The sequence below is a fragment of the Homarus americanus genome, unplaced genomic scaffold, assembly GCF_018991925.1.
Source record: "Homarus americanus isolate GMGI-L3 unplaced genomic scaffold, GMGI_Hamer_2.0 scaffold51476, whole genome shotgun sequence".
Taxonomy (NCBI): domain Eukaryota; kingdom Metazoa; phylum Arthropoda; class Malacostraca; order Decapoda; family Nephropidae; genus Homarus; species Homarus americanus.
Window position 1 is genome coordinate 2,800,373 of NW_024736148.1, and position 20,882 is coordinate 2,821,254.

General features: G+C 38.9%; 1 protein-coding gene across 1 annotated transcript in view; it reads right to left on the reverse strand.

Moving 5' to 3' along the window:
• The window catches only part of LOC121871982 (putative mediator of RNA polymerase II transcription subunit 26), an 85,065-nt gene extending 64,481 nt beyond the window's left edge, over window positions 1–20,584 (reverse strand). The window contains exons 1-6 of the mRNA XM_042374603.1: window positions 20,547–20,584; window positions 20,202–20,310; window positions 14,804–14,905; window positions 12,793–12,936; window positions 6,124–6,342; window positions 3,154–3,627 (exon numbers count right to left, since the gene is read on the reverse strand). Coding sequence (XP_042230537.1) covers window positions 3,154–3,627; window positions 6,124–6,342; window positions 12,793–12,936; window positions 14,804–14,905; window positions 20,202–20,310; window positions 20,547–20,584 — 1,086 coding nt within the window. The remainder of the gene's footprint in view (window positions 1–3,153; window positions 3,628–6,123; window positions 6,343–12,792; window positions 12,937–14,803; window positions 14,906–20,201; window positions 20,311–20,546) is intronic.
• Window positions 20,585–20,882: the final 298 nt, after the last annotated feature.

Here is a 20,882-nt window from a genome sequence, read left to right on the forward strand (position 1 = left end):
TGTGTATCAGAAAGTCATCAACTAGACCTTTTCTTTCAAATGATCTCTTCAAACTCTCCTATTCTTGTGTGAGTTGGATCAAAGGATACAACACCTTAAGGGAGTGGCGAAATAATAATGTGAGAAGTGCAAGAAAGGTGAAGAAAAATAAAAAAGATCTAAGACAACAAATAGAAATACCGACACATACTTGCTCACACTATAAGTATTATGTGTCATAATTCAGTCTGAAAGTCAAATGAGATTCTTTAATCCTTCAACACCTCAGCTAAACATACAAATGCACTTGAAAGTATAATCACATTGATAAAAAGAAATATTTATTCAAATTGATTTAATACTTAATGGCACACTCTTCATAGCAGTGCAAAGGGAAGAGTGAGACTGAAATGGAGGCTTGATGAACAAATAAGTTTCTAAGTATCAATCTTGATTATATCTACATGCTTCACATTCCCACAACAGTACTGTAAATCATTTTGAACTCCGCGAAAAGCAAATACCTGCACTGCTGATAAATTAACATTAAAAAGTAATTTTACATTTCTTTACATAATACAGTAATATCCGATTTACGCGGTCAATTGAACCCGCGGAGTACCGCGTAAAACGAGAAACGCGTAATGAAATAACAGAACATATGGGATTAATTGAAATAGAGACTGGGCCGACTCCCAAACTCCACTTTTTCAGACACAATACCTACGTTGTATTAAAAATAACACACAATTAATAATTAAGAGAAATATCAATAATATTAAGTTTTTTAACACTTACATTAGTAGAAAAGATGGCTGGGCACACGGGGATGGGGGGTTGGTTCCGAGGCAGAGAGCAGATTATTGGCCCTCGCCTGTATCACTTGTATCACTATCCACCACAGAGGCTTGCAGGGCCTCTTTGTCAAACCCCTCAAAGTCCATATCCTCACTCTCACTGACTTGGGCCGGCTGTGGTGGGTGGCGGGTGAAGAACTCGGTAATGTTTTGATGACTGGGCGACCTTGTGCACACCCTGCCCGCGCTGCTTCCAGCATATATGACTAGATGCACCACGTAAATTGGGCATTCCGGTTCTGGCGGGGTACCGCGTAAATGTGGAAACGCGTAAACGAGAACCGCGTAAACCGGGGTATTACTGTACTCTTCTTGCAAAGGTCAATACAACACATTATTTCATTCCAGAAATGCCAACACAGTACAATAGTTGTGTAATTTAAGCATAGTACTGTACTGTAAAAAAATATTGCTGCTTACCCTCTTTTCTTGACAACTATTACTCCTGCTTAATGTACAGTATGTTCTGTTGTCTTTTTATATACAGGAAAACCTCGATAAACGATGGGGTTAGGTTTCTGAAAAACCCATCGCTAAGTGTCCCCAAACACACAAGTAACACCGAAAAAAAAATCCTACTTATAAAATCAATAGAAAACACTCACCACATCATGAAGAGTAAGCCTGGTCATCACATTTCTCCTTTGAGGCTAAGCGGACTCTTGTAGGTTAAGTGGAGACGTCATGATGCTTAACATTGTCAAGCTTTACGTCAAAGACACGGTCGTCTTGGATTCCTTAGCCTTCCAAGACATTTTCAAAACTACACTGCTCACTTTACAGTCACAAAAACAGAGCAAAAGCACTTGTCACAAAAACAGAGTGAATGATGATAATGTAAAAACAAAGATAAAAGCTGACACTGCTCACAACTTTTTCACAACAAATGCAGAGAACCTTAGTCACAAAAACACACAAAATATCACTTCACAGTCACCATAACACCGTTCAATCTAAATGTTAGTGCTGTGCTCTCACTATAAGAAAAAGAAATACTGACGGTAAGTACAATGAATATACAGCCAACAATGGTGAACTATACTCGTGGAGTTACACGATGGCGGGGAGATGCAATTGACAAAATACCAAGCACAGGTTGGCCGTGTGGTGGAGCGTGGGTAGATATTACCACGGCTGACAGGTGTAGCACGATTTATGATGCAAAGGGTTATATATTGTTTCCTAATGCAAAGTCACTGACTTGACATAGACAAATGTAATTTGCATTGCAGGAGTCCTTGTAAGACAGCAATTAATTTGAATATATACAACCCATAGTTGCATTAAGAGTTAAAAAAGAAAAAATCCAACCAATGGCTATCGGTGGATATTTGATAGATATCGTAAAAGCAAATTTTGTTATCACATACAGTATAGCGAGATGGTCTTAATTAACGACAATCATTAAAGCAGAACTTCGCCGAACGAGACATGTTTATCGAGGTTTACCTGTATATACTTCTATGGTTGTGTTTCACTTATTGTCTCTTTATCTCTTTGAGTATCCCCATGGATCTGAAACTCCCTACAATATTTACTGGGGAATACTGCCAGTACTGTACTGTATTTTTCCTTTCCTACCTATCTGAAGTCTGAAACAAAAACTGTAAAACAATTACGTCTGTTCTAACAAGCAAAAAAATGATCGCTTCATTTTTAAGCCGTAAAACAAAGATGACTGAATCATGAACTATCTACAGCATATCAATTACAGGTAAATGTATTTCTGACACTCTTCTACCTTAACAGTATAATCAGAACTCTCAGAAGCAGATCTCCCTGACAGCAAGTTGAAGATGCGTTAGAACCCTTTAGTTTGTCTAAATAAATGCCCTGTATCCAAATTTCCAACCTTCCAGAATAAAAAGTTTCCTACATATTCACCAACAAATGACGAAGAATGCACAAATAGATTAAAATGCAATCCTCTTTCCCCATGACTAGCATAATGACCAGACAAACAAACCAATGGATGAACAATGTGACCGTTACTTCCAACACTTCATAAAATGGAACAAAGAACCTTAACCATTTAAAAACTCCAGTTCTACAACATCCACACACTTCAAAGATTTTGCTCTTCCTAATCCAGATTTATTTACAAATATCAAGATCAATTAGGTTAAAAATAACTCAACATATCAAGTTTTGTAAGTAATCATTCATGATCAAGATGTTATTCGCACAAATACATCTCCTTACCTACCATCCCTGTCCTTCACTTGTGAACTTATTCACTTTATTGACATTGTGACACTTAGCAAAAATAGCCATGCCATTTTAGCAGACACATAACATTAGGTAAACACCTAGTCACCTGTTGCTTTTGTTGTTGGTTCCCCAGTTGCTGCGAGAGCATCCTACGTTGCTGTGTAGTATTGGGATTGTTTACCTTGGCTCTGCCACTAGTCTTCTGCTGAGTTTGTATTCTGTTTTCAATCTGCTTTAAAAACTGATCTTGGTAAGAAGCTTGTTGTTCATCCTGTTGCTGTTGCTGCTGCAGGACAGGAGTGGGATATCTTTGTAAAGGACTGTTTCGCTGTAGTCTGGGACCCTGAGTCCTAGTTGAAGCTACGGCTACGGATGTTGCAGGTTGAGGAGTGGCTGCACGTAACCCTGGTCCACCTAGCACTGCAGATGCGTGGTGCGAAGACGGGTGTGTTGGTAACAGAGGTGTGGATTGAGTCAATGCTGTCTGTCCACCCACCTGTACTGGGGACTTGGTACGCACATTACTGACACTAATTGGGGTTCGTACTATGTGCATACAACCCTTTTCATCTTCAAGTCTCTGAAAAAAATAACACAAATATCTTGTACTTAAGCAAACTCAACCACAACATTCCACAAGCATCTTCACACATGCAGAGCAAGTTGCACCATTCAATATCTATGTGCACAAGATCTCAAAAAAAAAAAATTATCACAATTAAATTCAGATGCCTCTACCTATTCCTACAATCCTGTTCCCACTATGGCACAAAGTGACCATAATCAAGAGCAGCAAAGAATCTCCTTCATTCCAGCTGCCTTACCAATGTGTTATTATGGTAACCCCTTTCCACAACTAGGTCCTAAGGTCAACTGAGTTATCCATGTACTCCATGCATCACACACCAGCAGCAGACTCATCCCCAAAAGCCCAAATGTAATTACAATAAAACCTCGTTAAGGGGGACCCCACTAAGGCGGATATCGCTGAAGCCGGACAAATTATTTGCCCAAAAGCAATTAAAAATTTTAAATAAATAAAAAATTAAAGAAGGGTAGGACAAAATTTTTCCTTCGATGACATGTCCGCCCGAGACATAATTTCAAGGGACCAAGGCATCAGCACGCGGGACACAGGTGTCAGAGTTATCAATTGTTGTTATGGGGATTAATATTTCATTCCCTCTAGTAATGATACAATGTTTCTTAATATGTTATCCCATACTTACTTCGATCGCATGCCTGGCAATGGGAGCAAGTGAGTGACCGCTAGTTAGAGCGTCATCTGCAGTTGTCACTCTCCTCCCTTCCTCCCTGCCATATTTCACTGGATTTACTGTTATATCTATACAGTGGTCCCTCGGTTAACGAACACAGTTCGTTCCAGAAGGTCGTTCGTTAACCGAAAATTTCGTTAACCGAAACCATTGTTTCAATGGGATTTTGGGTAATTAGTTCCAGCTCACCGAAAATTACATACAAACTAAAAATAAATGTAGTAAAGTACACTTACTTTGAGGTGTGCATGTAGAAGGCTCCTGGTCGATGATGATGATTGGAATTAGAAGTGGGGGTGGAGGAGAAGGGAGAAGAGAAGGAAGCGGGGGTGGAAGAGAAATCACCCCATGCTTCATGCCGCCATTTCACCCATAAAATTTTAAGTTTACTTGGTGTAATTCAAGATTATTTTCTTTAAATCAACACTGCACTGCACTATATATTGTCAATAAGTAAAATAAATTTCAGAATGACCAATAATTGTGCTGTAAAAATGTAAAAATAGTTTATGATCAAGAGTCTCAAGCAAGATGTTACCTCCACTGAGCAGACACAAACTGACGCCTGCTGGGTAAGTCAATTGGCTGTTTGGAGCGCTAAAAACTAGTTTCTTGTACTTCAATTATATTCAATAATTGTTAAAATGACTAAAAATTTAAACATAAAACTTTAAAAATTATTGAATAGTACAACCTTCTTGATATTTACTCAAATGGGAACGAATTTAAGCCCTAGAACCGATTACTGTATTGGCGGACTAATATTCCAGCTGGTGAGCAAGCGAAAATACGTTGAGAAGAATTCGTAAGGAATTCGTTAACCGAATTGAAGATTCTTATGGAAGGTACTTCGTTAACCGAGGCGTTCGTTAACTGAGGGATCACTGTAAGTGTTTATTGAAATAGTGCTAAATAGTGGCATTGTAGCCAGGTTAAATTCGTCACTGTAACCACCAGGCTACTGGTTCTTTTTCAACTCGTATTTTCAGGTAGATATACGTAACGGTCTTTATTTATTTTTACTCGGCTACATGCACACACCATCCAACATATATATTATGAAAAAGTAAAAGAAATAATTGTCCTTAGGACAAACACAAAGGGAATACTGTATACATTTCTCAGTACACTAATTCGCTGGCTGTGTTAAACTTTCATTTGGGTTTTATTTACTGATTTGGCAATATAGTAATTTTTGGTGTGTATTTTATTTTCTCACATTTCCTGGTAATGTATTATATATATTATTTTTAAGAAAACTATGGCTACAGGAGGAAAATACACTAAAGTTTTTCCAAAGTACTGCCTGTCGTAAAATACAGTAGTACTGTATCTTTGGTGCTTTTTATATTATTTATCGTTTTTATACATTTAGTACATTCACCGTAGGCTGAAGTAGCATTCACATTTTTGCATTACTATTGAAAAATTCAACACCAACCATGGCCCCTAAGTGTTTGGTGCCTGTAAAGGTGATGAGAAGGTTAAGCCTAAGACCTTATCAGTGAACTAAAAGTACTGAAGTGTACAGTACTTTATGTATATTACCTATTTTTTATTAATTTGGATTAAAAATTATGTATTTCTTTCATAAAAATTGGGTAAATTGGTGTTGTAATCGTTTTTTTATTTAAAATGGCTGTCATTTTGGAAAATTTGATCTAAGGTGGACCTCTTATCCCTGACCTCATTAGTCCGCCTTAGCAAGGTTTTACTGTATACAGTATTTTAAGATTATCCCATAATATGAGAATAACTTAACTCTGGTAAGAATGCACAAAAGAAAAGGGTTACTATACATGTTCTATGAATGTGATCTGTTGAGATGACTGCTGCCCAGCTTGGAGTAACTGCTGTTGTTGAAGCTGAGGCTGTTGTGACACAAGCTGCTGCTGTTGTAGTACAAGATGTTGCTGAAGCTGAGCAGGTCCTTGTTGAATGAGCTGTTGTGGTTGTTGATGCTGTTGCAAGGGCAACTGCTGTACCTGCTGCTGACTTTGTTGTTGTTGTTGCTGCAGCTGAAGCTGGAAGGGCTTTTGTTGTACTTGTTGCTGTTGTAATTGCTGCTGCTGCTGTTGTTGTTGCTGTTGTTGTTGTTCCTGCTGCTGTGGCTGTTGCTGCTGCTGTTGCTGCTGTCTCAACTGTTCTTGTGTAAGTTGAGCTCTGAAAAATATTATACACATGCACATTACTAAATTAACAATATGTCATGCCTAATATCATAAGAAGTATATTGTACAATAGTTTGGAATATTTCACCACACAAATAGTAAATCTGTAAGTACAGTATAACAGATTGAAGCTTCCTTATCGCGCAATCATGGGATCAGCTCCTCCGAGCCAGATACTGTATAAGAAATTACCATTACCATTACAGTAATACCTCGGTCTACGCGATTCTCGTTTACGCGTTTCCACATTTACGAGGTCCCCGCCAGAACCGGAATGCCCAATTTACGCGGTGCATCTAGGTACTCATATACGGGGGTGAAGTATAATTTTTTTATTTAGCTCATAAAATTCATACAAATTACCCTTGCCAGAATATAATTTACAGTGCTGGAATTCTTACAATATGATGATCATTTTAAATATAAACATCATGGATTTTGCATTAGACATACACGTTTTAGATCTAATGTAAGAATTTTGTTTACACAGAGCAAATATGTTATCTTTTGTGCAAAATATATGACGTGTATATTCAAAATATTCCTGGTCTTGCAAGGAATCCAGCAATGTCAATTATATTATCCTAACTTTAGTCTGAGGTATTATTTAATACTAAAAATGTAAATATACTGTTTTAACCCAAACATTTCTCTGGTAGGGAGGGAGGGAGGGACCCAGTGAGCGTGGGAAGAGGGGGGAGCTGGAGGTGGGGTATTTTGATTGACAGATAGTGTCTGGGTGAAGTATAATTTTTTCATTTACTAAAGATATTTGTTTCAGCTCATGAAATTCATACAAATTACCCGGCCAGAACATAATTTACATTGCTGGAATTCTTACAATATGATGATCATTTTAAATATAAACATCATGGAGTTTGCATTAGACATACAAATTTTAGATCTAATGTAACAATTTTGTTTACACAGAGCAAATATGTTATCTTTAAAGCAAAATATATGATGTGTATATTCAAAATATTCCTGGTCTTGCAAGGAATCCAGCAATGTCAATTATATTATCCTAACTTTAGTCTGGGGTATTATTTATTACTATACCTTAAAATCTAGTGTTTTCACCCAAACATTTCTCAGAGAGGGAGGAGCCAGCGAGCATGGGGGGGGGAGTTGAGTCCATTATTTGAATGGACATTAACCTGGCGACTGTATTTCTCTTAAATATTAATTATGTGTGCATACCATCATAAAATTAAGATGTTATTTTTACTAGAACATAGGAATTGTGCCGGAAAAAGTGGAGTTTGGGAGTCGGCCCAGTATCTTTTTCAATTAATAATAATAATAATAATAATAATAATAATAATAATAATAATAATAATAATTGACGGTTTATTGAAAAAGTTCTGCAGCCCGAAGGCTGAAAATATACATTGGACATAAATGACTTATTACATACATTGGTGGTTTAACAAAAGCCTTCATTAGAGAAAGGTAAAGGAACATACAGTGAACGTACAGATTAATGTAGGTGTTGAACAGCAAACACGTAGTGTAGTAACTCCCTCCCAGATGGTGTTAGGAGGGACCTCACGTGGTGTAGTAGTTCCCTCACAGATGGTGTTATGAGGGGCCTCACGTGGTGTAGTAATTCCCTCACAGATGGTGTTATGAAGAGCCTCACGTGGTGTAGTAATTCCCTCACAGATGGTGTTATGAGGGGCCTCACGTGGTGTAATAATTCCCTCACAGATGGTGTTATGAGGGGCCTCACGTGGTGTAGTAATTCCCTCACAGATGGTGTTATGAGGGGCCTCACGTGGTGTAGTAATTCCTCACAGATGGTGTTATGAGGGGCCTCACGTGGTGTAGTAATTCCCTCACAGATGGTGTTATGAGGGGCCTCACGTGGTGTAGTAATTCCCTCACAGATGGTGTTATGAAGAGCCTCACGTGGTGTAGTAATTCCCTCACAGATGGTGTTATGAGGGGCCTCACGTGGTGTAATAATTCCCTCACAGATGGTGTTATGATGGTCTAGTAATTCCTCACAGATGGTGTTATGAGGGGCCTCACGTGGTGTAGTAATTCCCTCACAGATGGTGTTATGAGGGGCCTCACGTGGTGTAGTAATTCCCTCACAGATGGTGTTATGAGGGGCCTCACGTGGTGTAGTAATTCCCTCACAGATGGTGTTATACGAGTGAGGTGTGGTTCCAGGCCATCCTATCGTAGACGGATTAACACATCGCTGGTTGTTGGGTCTCACGGGCCGTTATCACTGGGTACCTGGGACCTCACTGTGTGAAGGTCAACTTGGGTACCACTGTTACTGTTGAGTTGTTCTCACTGACTTAAGCACTGTTCACCACCGTTCACCTCTGTTTAACACTGGTTCCATTCCTTTCCTAAATGAAATAGTAACTTCTGGCGAGAACATGTTGATATTCCGGTGGGGAGGAGGGTTCAGGGGAGGGAGTTGGTATGGGCCAACTTAACAGTTGACCTGGCTGCTCCGAGAGGAGCGCCAGGTACGTCTTGACCCTTCGGTGGTCAAGGATGTTCTGTTATTCCATTTACGCATTTCTCGTTTTACGTAGACCTCCGCGGGTTCAATTGACAGCGTAAATCGGGGTATTACTGTATTTAGAAGGTCATATTTCTTACGTACATTACTTGTAGCATGTTATTGAATCCTGTACAAATTAATAACAAATAAACAATATTTTGTCAAGTTACAGTAAGAATGACAGACGCAGGGGTGGGGGGTGAAAGGTCAGTTTCTCGCACAGTATACAGTAGTCTGGATTTACGTGATTTTTGTTTACGCATTTGGTCATTTACGCGGTGCCTTGCCAGAATGAAATGCTTTAATTACGCGGTAAATTTCATCATTTACGCGGTGACCGACTGGAGAGGTCCAGACGCGCCGCGCCATTTTATTACTCACGCGGTCCATTCTTGACCATACCCGGGAAGCGGCGCGGTGAGGGGTACACATTAGGTTGCTTTTAAGTTATCGCTGACGTCATATGACGTATCGGACTGTCATTGGGCCACACATCCTTACCACCCACGCATTCCCTCCACGGCGAGCTGTGATTGGTCTAATGTAACATGACGTGCCTGCCACCAGAAGTAGCTGACCTAGCCGGGCCAGTCTCATTGTTCTCAGTCCGTGTATACAGTTCTCTCTTGTGCCCGCTATTCCCCTCACAATGGCTTCCGCTGGACCCCCACCACCCCAGAAAAACATTGAATTACCTGGACCAAGCCATGATTATGTGAAGGAAATCATCGAGTTGGGGGAGAAAATTAAGCTCATCCTTGACAAAGACCCAGACAAGCATCGGTATGAAGCGTCTAATAACCATCTGACGAAAGTTATGGAGCCGTATATCCAGATCTATCACGACAACATCAATGCTAGTCGTCAACGTAATATTAAAGACTTCTTTGCCCGCAACCCACCACAACCACAGCCAGCCCAAGTCAGTGATAGTGACAGTGAGGATATGGACTTTGAGGGGTTTGTCAGGGAGGCCCTGCAAACCTCTGCGAGTAGTGAAAGTGATTCACTGGAGGGCAACTAACCTGCCCTCTGCCTCGGAACCAGCCGCCATCCACGTGTGCCGACCCATCTCTGCTACTAACGTAAGTGCTAAACACCTTTAGATTTGTAGTTTTTTATTTAGATATTATGTGTGTAGCAATACCATCATAAAATTATGATGTCATTTTTACTACAAGGTACCAACTGTGTCGGAAAAAGTGAAGCTTGGGAGTAGGCCCAGTCTCTATTTCAATTAATCCCATATGTTCTGTTATTTCGTTTACGCGTTTCTCGTTTTACGCGGACCTCCACGGGTTCAATTGACCGGGTAAATGCAGACTATGCTGTATTTGAAAAATCCATAATTTTGAGCAATATTTACTATCGCTTGTGCAAACTATGGTATTTTTCTACTGTACTCAAATTAGTCAACATCTTGCAAGGATTCCAGCAAAGCAAGTTATATTCTGCTAAGTCAAGTCTGTGTCATTTTACAAGATAAAAACCTCAAGCCTAAAACTACCTTCATCATATAAAATCCTTATCACCCACCACCATCTCGCCTCCCCTGCTCGTTGGAAGGAGGGGGAGGTGGGGTGTTGACAACCAGGAGGCTTCGGAGATTACCGGGTGCGTAGTTATCAGTGGAGGGGGAAGGGGTCAGGGTCTTAGGATTATAAAAGTTTAAGTATTTCAATTATAAAATATCACTGCCATGACTTAACAGAATATAATTTGCTTTGCTGGAATTTTTGTAAGATGTCGATTAATTTGAGTAAAGTACAGGTTGTGATAATTTATGCATTGTGGTTGCTGTTGCAAAGCTTCGTGGCATCACCAGTGTTTAGTGTGTCTCCATGTGCCCTGGTCAGTTGTCGTAAATGCAAAAGTAGCCAAATCAAGCCTCATTAGCTCAGCTCTGAGTTACATTGACTTGTTACTGTATTATTTTACTATTTTTAGTATTGTATATACATTTAAAGAAATATTTATGTTTGCACAGTAATTATCAATAGACCCAGAGCAGGAAAATCCAGCATTACCCAAGTGGTTCGTCTTCCCACCCACGCACCAACCATGTGAGGATGTGGCTAAACATGGTGCAATGTTTCATAATACTGGGAACCTTTGTCCCTAGGCCCGGAGCAGAAAGGTTTGGAGAGATTTTCCCCCCATTTTCTCAGATTGTCCGGTAATATCTTTATATCATTATTTATCATTTTTATACATTTAGTACATTCACCGTAGCCTGAAATAGGTTTTACTGTATCATGTGCCTGAGGATTCTACATAGGTGTGAGCATATTAACGGAATTAATCACGATTTAGCGAACTAATTCACTAAATACGGTGAAAAATAACGAAAGAAATGCCTTCCGCTGAATCGAGAGTTCGTTACATCAGATTCCGTTAAATCAAGAGTATATTGTAAATCATCAAAAATGCAAATGAGAATCTGACAAGACATAGCACAACTATACCTCTTTAAAAATGTTGATATAAATATACCGGTATACACAATAGAACCCCAGTTATGCAGAGTCCAGGTAACCAGCACCAAAATTAAATTATAATAATTCCTCCAAAATAAGCTAGAATCATTAGTTTGAATACTGAACACAACGGGGATGAGCTGCCATGTCTGCTGCTATATTAAACAATAAAATTGATACATAGCACATCATAAAATGCAAAGGCACATATTTTATATACAAAAAATAGCTCCTTCCATACTCAAACCATCATCTGGGCAACTTGACACAGTTCAGCAAGGTTACATCAATCCTGAGCAGTTGCTTCAAGTTTATAAGGGATTCATTCGTCCTGACTTGGAGTACTGCTCTCATATCTGGGGTGGCTCTTCTTCTGTCCAAACTGTTAGATAGGGTGGAATCAAAGGCATTTCGTCTTATTAACTCTCCTCCTTTAGTCGATAATCTCTCTTCCCTTTCTCTTAGCCGCAATGTTGCTTCAATCTCTCTCTTTTACAGGTACTTTAACGGCCAATGTTCGGTGGATTTGGCATCCTGCGTACCACCGGCAAGGCCGTGGGTTCGTAACACTCGTCTTGCCCACAGTGCCCACTGTTTCTGTGTGGATGTCGGTCACACTAGAATATCCCGTTATAGTACATCCTTCTTTCCTCACACAGCCAAACTGTGGAATGCTCTGCCTTCTTCTGTGTTTCCATACTCTTACAATCTGTTTCACTTCAAAAAGCTGGTTTTCCGGCATCTTCGTGGTGTAGATTAATATAGTTTTTTGCTCTTCTATTTCTAATTTCTTTTTACTCTTATTCACCCCCCAGCCCTGTTGTGGGTCAATGACCTGTGCCCGGGTGGGCTATTCCCTGTTAAAAAAAAGGTCAACCAGCTGACTCACAGACGTGTTACTGCCATTCTACACCGTGTTTATGTCGTGACGTCAACATCAGGGGGTAGGGTGCACAGCCATACAGTTATAGCCCACCACCTACACACACGTTCACTTCCCACACATAGACACTCATGCTTTTTACTTTTCTTATTTTATAGTTTTCATTATTTTGTTTTTACAAGGTCAGTCTGTAGCACTGCATTGTAGGATTTATTGGGGGAACCTAAGACTGACATTCAAGTTCAACTAAACGGAAAATCTCTTTACCTCTCAATTCCCGTAGGTGCCAAATAACCGGCATAAAATCTGTGAAATCAACTACCATATTATAGACTAGTCTCAACTATCCACACACACAAGAGTAATACAACAATGTATGCTTTACTATACTAAAGTACCTACCTATTAACTCTTTGGTTTGGTGTTGACACAAACTGCTGCGGCTGTTGTTGTAATAATTGTTGTTGCGTTAACTGTTGATGTAACAGAATTTGCTGTGGATGCTGTGCCTGTGCTGGCTGTTGCTTCACAGCCGTACTTCCTGCAAACACAACCTACAAAACAAAATGTCAAAAAGTTTTTTTTTTTAATGGGAACATGTTCACCAATACTTATTATATACTGTACAGTAACTGTTACCTACAAACTTCTATGTTTACTTTAATCAAAGCTAGGTTTTTGCTACAATATTAAGATTATTCAATTAAAATAATTTTATTGTAGAGTGACTTCAAGTGCCATAGATAAATAAAACTAATCTAACAACAACTGCCTGTGGTGAGAAGCAGTAATGTTAGCCAAAATTGACTTACCATACTCTTTTATCTAAGCATTACAACAGTTGATTAAAACAAAGATTGCCAAAACCTAGGGTACTGAAGAATACCTATGCAAAATTATGATTTCTGTAAAAATATCTTATATGCATGAAGTGAGAAGCAGTAGTGGTGGCAGCTGGCAATAGTCATGCAGTATCAGTTAGGCCAGGGGCTGGTCTAGTGCTCTCATTTGCTAGGCCAGAAATGCTAGACCATCCATAAGCAGCATAAATATTAAATTCTGGTGACTACAGACTGCATACAGTTCACACTATCACATCAGTGTATAAATTCAATATTGCTAGGTTTGGGGGTCAAAATATTTTGAGCTAGAGCATATCTAGGTTAAAAAATGGGTTTTACATCAACATTCTTTGGGCTGATAGCACACCTCGGCTTTTAGAATGGGATCCTATAAAAAAATGGATCCTACTTGGCAAGAATTTGCTAATTACAGTACCGGTATGTCAACAAGAGTGTTGCCTGTCATACTGGTAGGCATACCATGTAAGCCACTGTCTGCACTGATTCCTCTTGCATAAACCTTTATTGTACAGTATTTATCATTGCTTTCATGACACAAATATTGAATAACAAAGTATAATCAAATTTTGTGTTAGCTTGATCCAGCTTATAAAGTTATCTGTTTTACATAACAAAAGGTAAGGAGGATAAGCAAAAACACATTTAACACAAACGTTTTTCTTTTTTTTTGGCAAAGCAGTGATGCGAGTGATGTCTAACACAGATTACTGTTAAAACCATTTTACATCAGGCACACAAATATCACACATCCACTGCTCTCCAGCACATTTGCATTTTAATCTGTGTGTCGATGGCTGGCAAGGGTTATCAATATTTTATGTTCCACTACCTATACTGTCACTTCCCTGTCTCTCAAAAAATATGGCCAGTCACCATCAATGAGCTTAATCAAGGTATCTTAATTGCTCTGCATTAAGAATTCCATAATACAAGCAGTATTCAGCAGTACCCCTGAAGCACCATGAATGTCATCTTACTGTCCTGAGTCACATCCTGATCAAAACTTTCCATCAGAGACAATGTATAAGAACCAACATATGGCAAGACTGCTCAAGTGGTAATCGACTTGATAACACCATACTTGGCATCTTTGTATGATGAGAGCAGGATCTCATATTATACTGGCTAGCCTGTGAAAAATATTTAGTAGCACATTCAAGGGCTGCAGTGAAAAAAAAAAGTATGGAACTGGGCTGTGTTCGTCAAGTGCTATTTCAAAGCACATAACTAAGGTAGCCTTTCTCACCTGTGAATTTTAACTCTACATTGCAAATAGCTGTACCTGTATTAACAAACAGCATATAGTTGTTGAATGACTTGCTTGTTCTAAATAAACAAATTCATGAATTTACTATACTTTTAATAACAAAGGAGGCTACACCACTATTGACATTTAAAGCTGTTCTCGATTACAAGTATTATGAATATTCTTATTTATAGGGATTAGGGCCATTAACTAAGAGGAAGAAAGACCCAAGTAGCCAACCCATAACAATCATGGGAATAATCAAGGGATATAATAAAGCACTGATGATGATGAATGGAAGAGAGCCATTACCTGCTGAGGGTGAGGGGGACCAACTTGAAACACCTGTTGGTGCTGCTGCTGTGGGGAGTACACTACCCTCTGTTGTACTGGCTGTGGTGCAGTGTACACAGTCTGTCAACAACCACACAAAATACTAATAATCATGCACAGCTACAAGACATCCCATTAATGCTGAAAAGTCCCAGGGTTCTGTGTAGTCAAAACCTTTTTTCCTTCACTGATCAATTGTTGTCTTTCAGTAAGCAACAAAAACCAGTCAAGAAATAAGCAATACATTAATGTGGAGAAGCAGTATTAAGCGTGTGGAAAGACAAACAAAATTTGCATAATTTTAGTAAGATACGTGAAGGAAGCCATTGTAAAGCTGTGTGTGGTGCAGTAATATATAACATAAAAGGCATGAATGAGAGCCGGTAAACTTCTGGAAGAAATTCTCACATAAACCAACAACTGACAAAAGGCAATGGTGTAATATTAAGCATTAATAACAGTAACTCTGATAACAAGGAGCATCAATACTAATCCCTTCAGCATGATGCATCTACCAACTTAGTTTCAATTATGCATCAACAATAGTATTGAAGATATCAGTAAAAACAAATATCAACCCTGAGGTAATGGAAGTAGAATCAGCTAAAACAAAGCATAATCAAACCTGAAATGCAAACCTTTACCAAGAAGCAACAGATTTATAAATACAATAGTGATAAACCATATTTCATCCAACTTTATTGGGAAAGAAACAATGAATGTTCAAATATCAGTGACCAGATTTTCCAAAAGGAGCAATAAGGTTCATAACACATCCATTACATTAACCTTGACTTTGGGTGCAGACACTTGAATTTGACAGTCTAAAATTGGTCTAGTAATAACAAATTCTCCTTTGATAACAGATATGCTCTGGACACATGACAGACAAAGACTTGAAAGACACAAGCACACCTGTACACTCAAGCGCCATAGTTTCAATGCTCCCTCTACCCCCACTCCTGGCTCGAGGGAAGTCGTAGTCAGGACTGCAAACCGAACGGTCCCTCCCCCCCTTCCCCCCACTCATCGTTCAGTGGTGTAAGGTGGTAGCTCGAGGCTTCGCTGGATAGAACGAATAGTCTTCCATAATGAATTTGTGGTCGGAATTATACAGGCTGATATCGGTATGAAAAACGCATAACGTTGAGACAAAATAATAAAAATCCATGTGAAAATCTCGGTCTCGCACCTATTTGAGTTTTGCAGCGCATGTCTGCTTTTCACAGGTGCATGATTATTCTGCAAATGTGATTATTCAGCCAGTATGTTGATACTGGTATCTCACCCATAATCACACAGTCAGATGCATGATAATCAGCCTCTCTGGCAAATAAGATATCTAAAGATTGGCAGATTGTTTGTGTGACTCAGTTTCGTTATGAGCCGCCGCTGGCTGGGCCGTTTTTGTGAGGCAAAAGTTGTCTTCAAAGCAGCATGCCTCAGGACTGCACAAGAAGGCGGTGATACTTAACAAGGTAAGAACATTGTTTGCATTACATACAATGTATTAGTTTACTTTAATAGTTGTAGTGATATATGATCGCCTGTAGAAATGTTGCGTAATTCAAGATGCTATACGTTTTATCTATTGCAGCTGCAGTGGGCTGCAACGTGTCTGCTTGACAGTATTTATAATGTTATAGATAAATTATCCATTCATATCCCTGAAGTAGAAAATCATTTCCCGAATATGTCACTTAATGTGTGGGAATGTATAGGTATAGTAACATACTGGAGCATAAACAGTATATTTAAGTCTCTCTTTATGCATTAATTAATGGGAGCCAGAAAAGAAAGTCTATGATCTGGGCTATAATAAGGGGGACAAGTGAGAATGAATTGGGCATATGACAACGATACGGTGCATTGTAAATTGGGGGATACAAGGAAAAGGAGAATGGGAAAACAGAGAAGAATCATAGTTTGGTGAGGGAAGGTCGGGCGAGATTTGTGGGCGGACAGGCATGAGGGGTTGCAGACAGGAAAAGGAGGAGATATGACAGTTGGGGTGAGAATAAGAGTGAGGGATTGGTTTACAGGTGGAAGGGGAAGGGTGGGAGAAGGTAGAGGATTGGGCGTCGATAGTAATAGAGATGAGGTAAATAAGTCATAGGAGTTTTATTGTGGCAACTGTCATCAGTTATGCCGAGTTACGAAAACTGCCTGAAAAAGCCAATAGTTTTGGAAGCAGTGACGACCACGTTAGTCTTTTCTCTTTCGTTTATGTGTGTAACCAATGGGAAATTGTTAATCACTCCTCATAAGTATAATGAAAGAGTAAATTATTTTTCGTATTTCAGAAATGCCAGGAAGAGGGCGATGTCATGGACGTGCCCAATGCACCAATGGGGACATTTGTTTCGTAGATAGCACGTCGCCCGGGCATTAGTCGGACAACTATCCTACGTTGGGTAAGACGACATGCAGAAGAGGGAAATGGTCGGCCTAGGGTGACGTCAGTTGAGGATGACCAGAGACAGAGAGATCACCAGAGCCAACCCTCTAACGACCGCCATTGCAATGACAAGAGATGTGGCTCATTCTTGCCACCCGTCAACAACTAGACGCCAATTAAATGAAGCTGGCATAAACTTCGATGTTCCCAGTTCAGGAAGTGCTAACTGAAGAAAATAGAGCAGCACGCCTGGGATTCGCCCAGACAAACATACACCATGGCACAGACTTCTAGAGAAAGGTAATTTTTAGTGATGAAAAACTATTACCTTTGTTTCAGCACCAGGTCGACACCGTTGGCGCAGTGAAAACACCCGTTATCGGGCAAACCACATCTTTGAGCGACAGAGGAGCGGCAGGGTTACTGTTTCCCTCCACGGATGGATGTTGTATGGTGGTCCATGGAGAGCTTATTACCATTCAAGGATATTTTAACGGAGAAGAGTATGTCAACAGTTTGGAAACGTCATTCCTCCCTGCCGTCCGAGCATATGGTATTCCTGAGCCAGATCCGATAAGGTTTGTCCAGGACCTATCACCAATACATACAAGCCGGGTAATGAGAGAATGGTTTTCCTGCAACCCCGAAAATCGCCTAATTGACTGGCCTTCAAACGGCTGTGATTACAACCCCATAGATAATCTATGGGGAATAACGGTGCAGAAGTGGGAAGTAGAAGAAAAAACCAGACCTGCGGTGGAGAGGAAGGCCAATGAGGTTTGGGAGGGAATACGGTGCCATCCCGAGATCTGCAGCCACCTGGTGGACTCTCTCCCTATCCGCCTACATGTCATAAAAGTCGAGGGCGGCCGGACAAAGTATTAACCCATTGACGATGTAATCTACTCACCAGACATTATCCTGGATACAGTGCTACACCACTCCTGAAGTGGCTAAGTTTATGTTGTTACTTTATTATTGGTTTAATTAAGTAAATTATGATTGTTTTCAGTTTATTATATACCTGTATGTATCATATGGAATACAAAAATAAAAGTAAGATTACATTTTTATTATACTGTATTTATATGATCATTACTAGGTTCTCCACTGCAGGATAATTGTAAAAAAAAATATTAATAGATGGTATAAATGAGAAAAATAGACAGTTTGACTCCTTTATCAGTATTTCCTGGGCAGGAGAGAGAAGAGAATTCCAATGTTTACCTGACGGGAAGCTTAAGCACTCTACAGGGCTGTGCCAACCAGGATCTTCCAGGAATCCCACGAGAGATGTGAACCTCCAGTTGACTGCCAACAGTATATTGCTTAATGTGTATAGTTATGGTAAATAAAGTGTTGTGAAGTCACTAAAAAAAACTGTATCGTGCATATATTCCCTCAAATATTACATCATGAACTGCTATTCGTACAATCCAGCGAAGCTTCGAGCTACCACATTGCACCACTGAGCGATGGGTGGGGGAAGTGAGAGGGGGGCGGGGGACGTTTGGTATGAAGCCAGGGCTACGACTTCCATCAAGTCAGGGGTAGAGGGTGCATCGAAACTATGGCGCACGAGTGTACCTTCATAAATCCATAAAAAATAAATAAATTAAGGTCAGGGAAAAAACAATGTAACATCTGTCAACACAATTAGTGATGTTAGGTCATAAAAATAAAATATAAATATCGGTAGTGTAGCTGTTTCTATTTTATAATATTTATACAGTACAGTATAATGCATCTATCTTTGATACTTTACTCCCTCAACCAGTCCAAGTCAACCACTGCAGTGTAATATCAGGATTTAACATCAACAACATAATAAATGAACCATGCTATCATAGGTACTAGGCAGCTACCAAACAGGGAGATACTACCGCCTGGGAAGATATTGGAAGCATAATGTGTTGTCTAATGGTAGACCCTACTGCCATATGGCATCACGAATATTGTGACCAAGTCCTAGGTTGCTGATCTGACTTTCTGCCTCATTTACACACAATTGCAGGGTCTCAATTGTTTCACTTACTTGGACAACACAACATACATAATGCATATCGTTTTTCACTCTATTTATTATTTTCATTTTGTATTTATTTGTGGTTATTATTATTAACTTTTGTAATGATAATAATAGATATTATTATTTATATTATTATTATATTTTTGCCCCCAGACTCCGATGTGGGTCAGTGCCTATCATTTTATATTTCAACCCGAGGAATTTAAACATTTCGAAAATTCACCTCATTGTTTCTTCACTTTTAGAGCTCTCACTACATCACATGGTGAATAAACTCATCCACAACAATTTTCTCCTAATTATCTTTTATCGCTGCTTTGATGTTATTTAGGAAAGCACATACCAGTATAGTATGTTGAAAATTCACCCATTTTATGAAATCACTTTTATGGTGTCCAGAAAATGCAAAACACCTTTGCATCCAAAATGAAACACTATCCAATTAATTGCCCCCCTACCTCATGCCAAATGGGTTAAATTACTAAGGGTACAATCTTGACCAACATTGCTTAGCCAATCAAAGAAACTAACAGGATTTATGACTTCTATGGATGACAAAACCACTTTCAACAATAGCTTTGCCAACTTCTTTAGCCATCAGCCTGGGCCTCAGTGAGTAAGAAGATATCGAGTAGGCAAGTTGAGCTCTCTTTCACTCATCATGATTATTCAAGCTTTTAGCAGAAACCAACTCTTAGAACTGCATTTTATTTACTTTATATATATATATATATATATATATATATATATATATATATATATATATATATATATATATATATATATATATATATATATATATATATATATATATATATATATATATATATATATATATATATATATATATATATATATATATATATATATATATAATCACAGAATTTCAAATGCAATGCTCAAAGGGATAAGCTTTAAACTTTTGCACGAGACGTTTTAGTTTTACTAACCTGTTGTGGCTGTGTGTAAATGACCTGTTGTTGACTCTGTGGCTGTGGTTGTTGACCTCCTGAGGGGATAGTAATTGAATATGTTCCTTGTTCTACCAAAATACCACTCCTGAAATGAAAATGACACTACTCAATGAAATTTTACCAAAGAATATTATTATGAGTTTATTCTTTTACAGTATTTAGATCACTTTGATCAAACTGAAATTGCTTCACTTTCTATTCTTAACAAAATATCGGATAACCCAATCTTGAGATTCAATATTTATTTTTCCTAATATACACGGACATTCTTTTTTCTTTATTCGGAAATTTCCAATAAAATTGTAAAACCTTTTTTCTTACCATAGCATTTCAATCTTCCCCATATGCACGAAATCCATGGTTAAAATAATTATGAGTTAGGTTGACCTTGAAAATACTTAATATAAATAAGAGTAAAAGGTGTATGTTGATCAAAGTTGATTAAATTATTTATTAATGTGGGGAGGTGAGGGTCTGATAAAAAGCAAAAGGGGCTGTTATGTGAAAAATTTTGGGAACCACTGGTCTAGCTAATGGAGCAATAGCAGTTCCAGTATTATCTTTCAAAACCCTGGACATAATAATCAGAAAGAATAAGATAACCACACATCCCAAAGGCTTCCTTATTCCTGCAAGAACACAGCTAGGTTCCTGTAG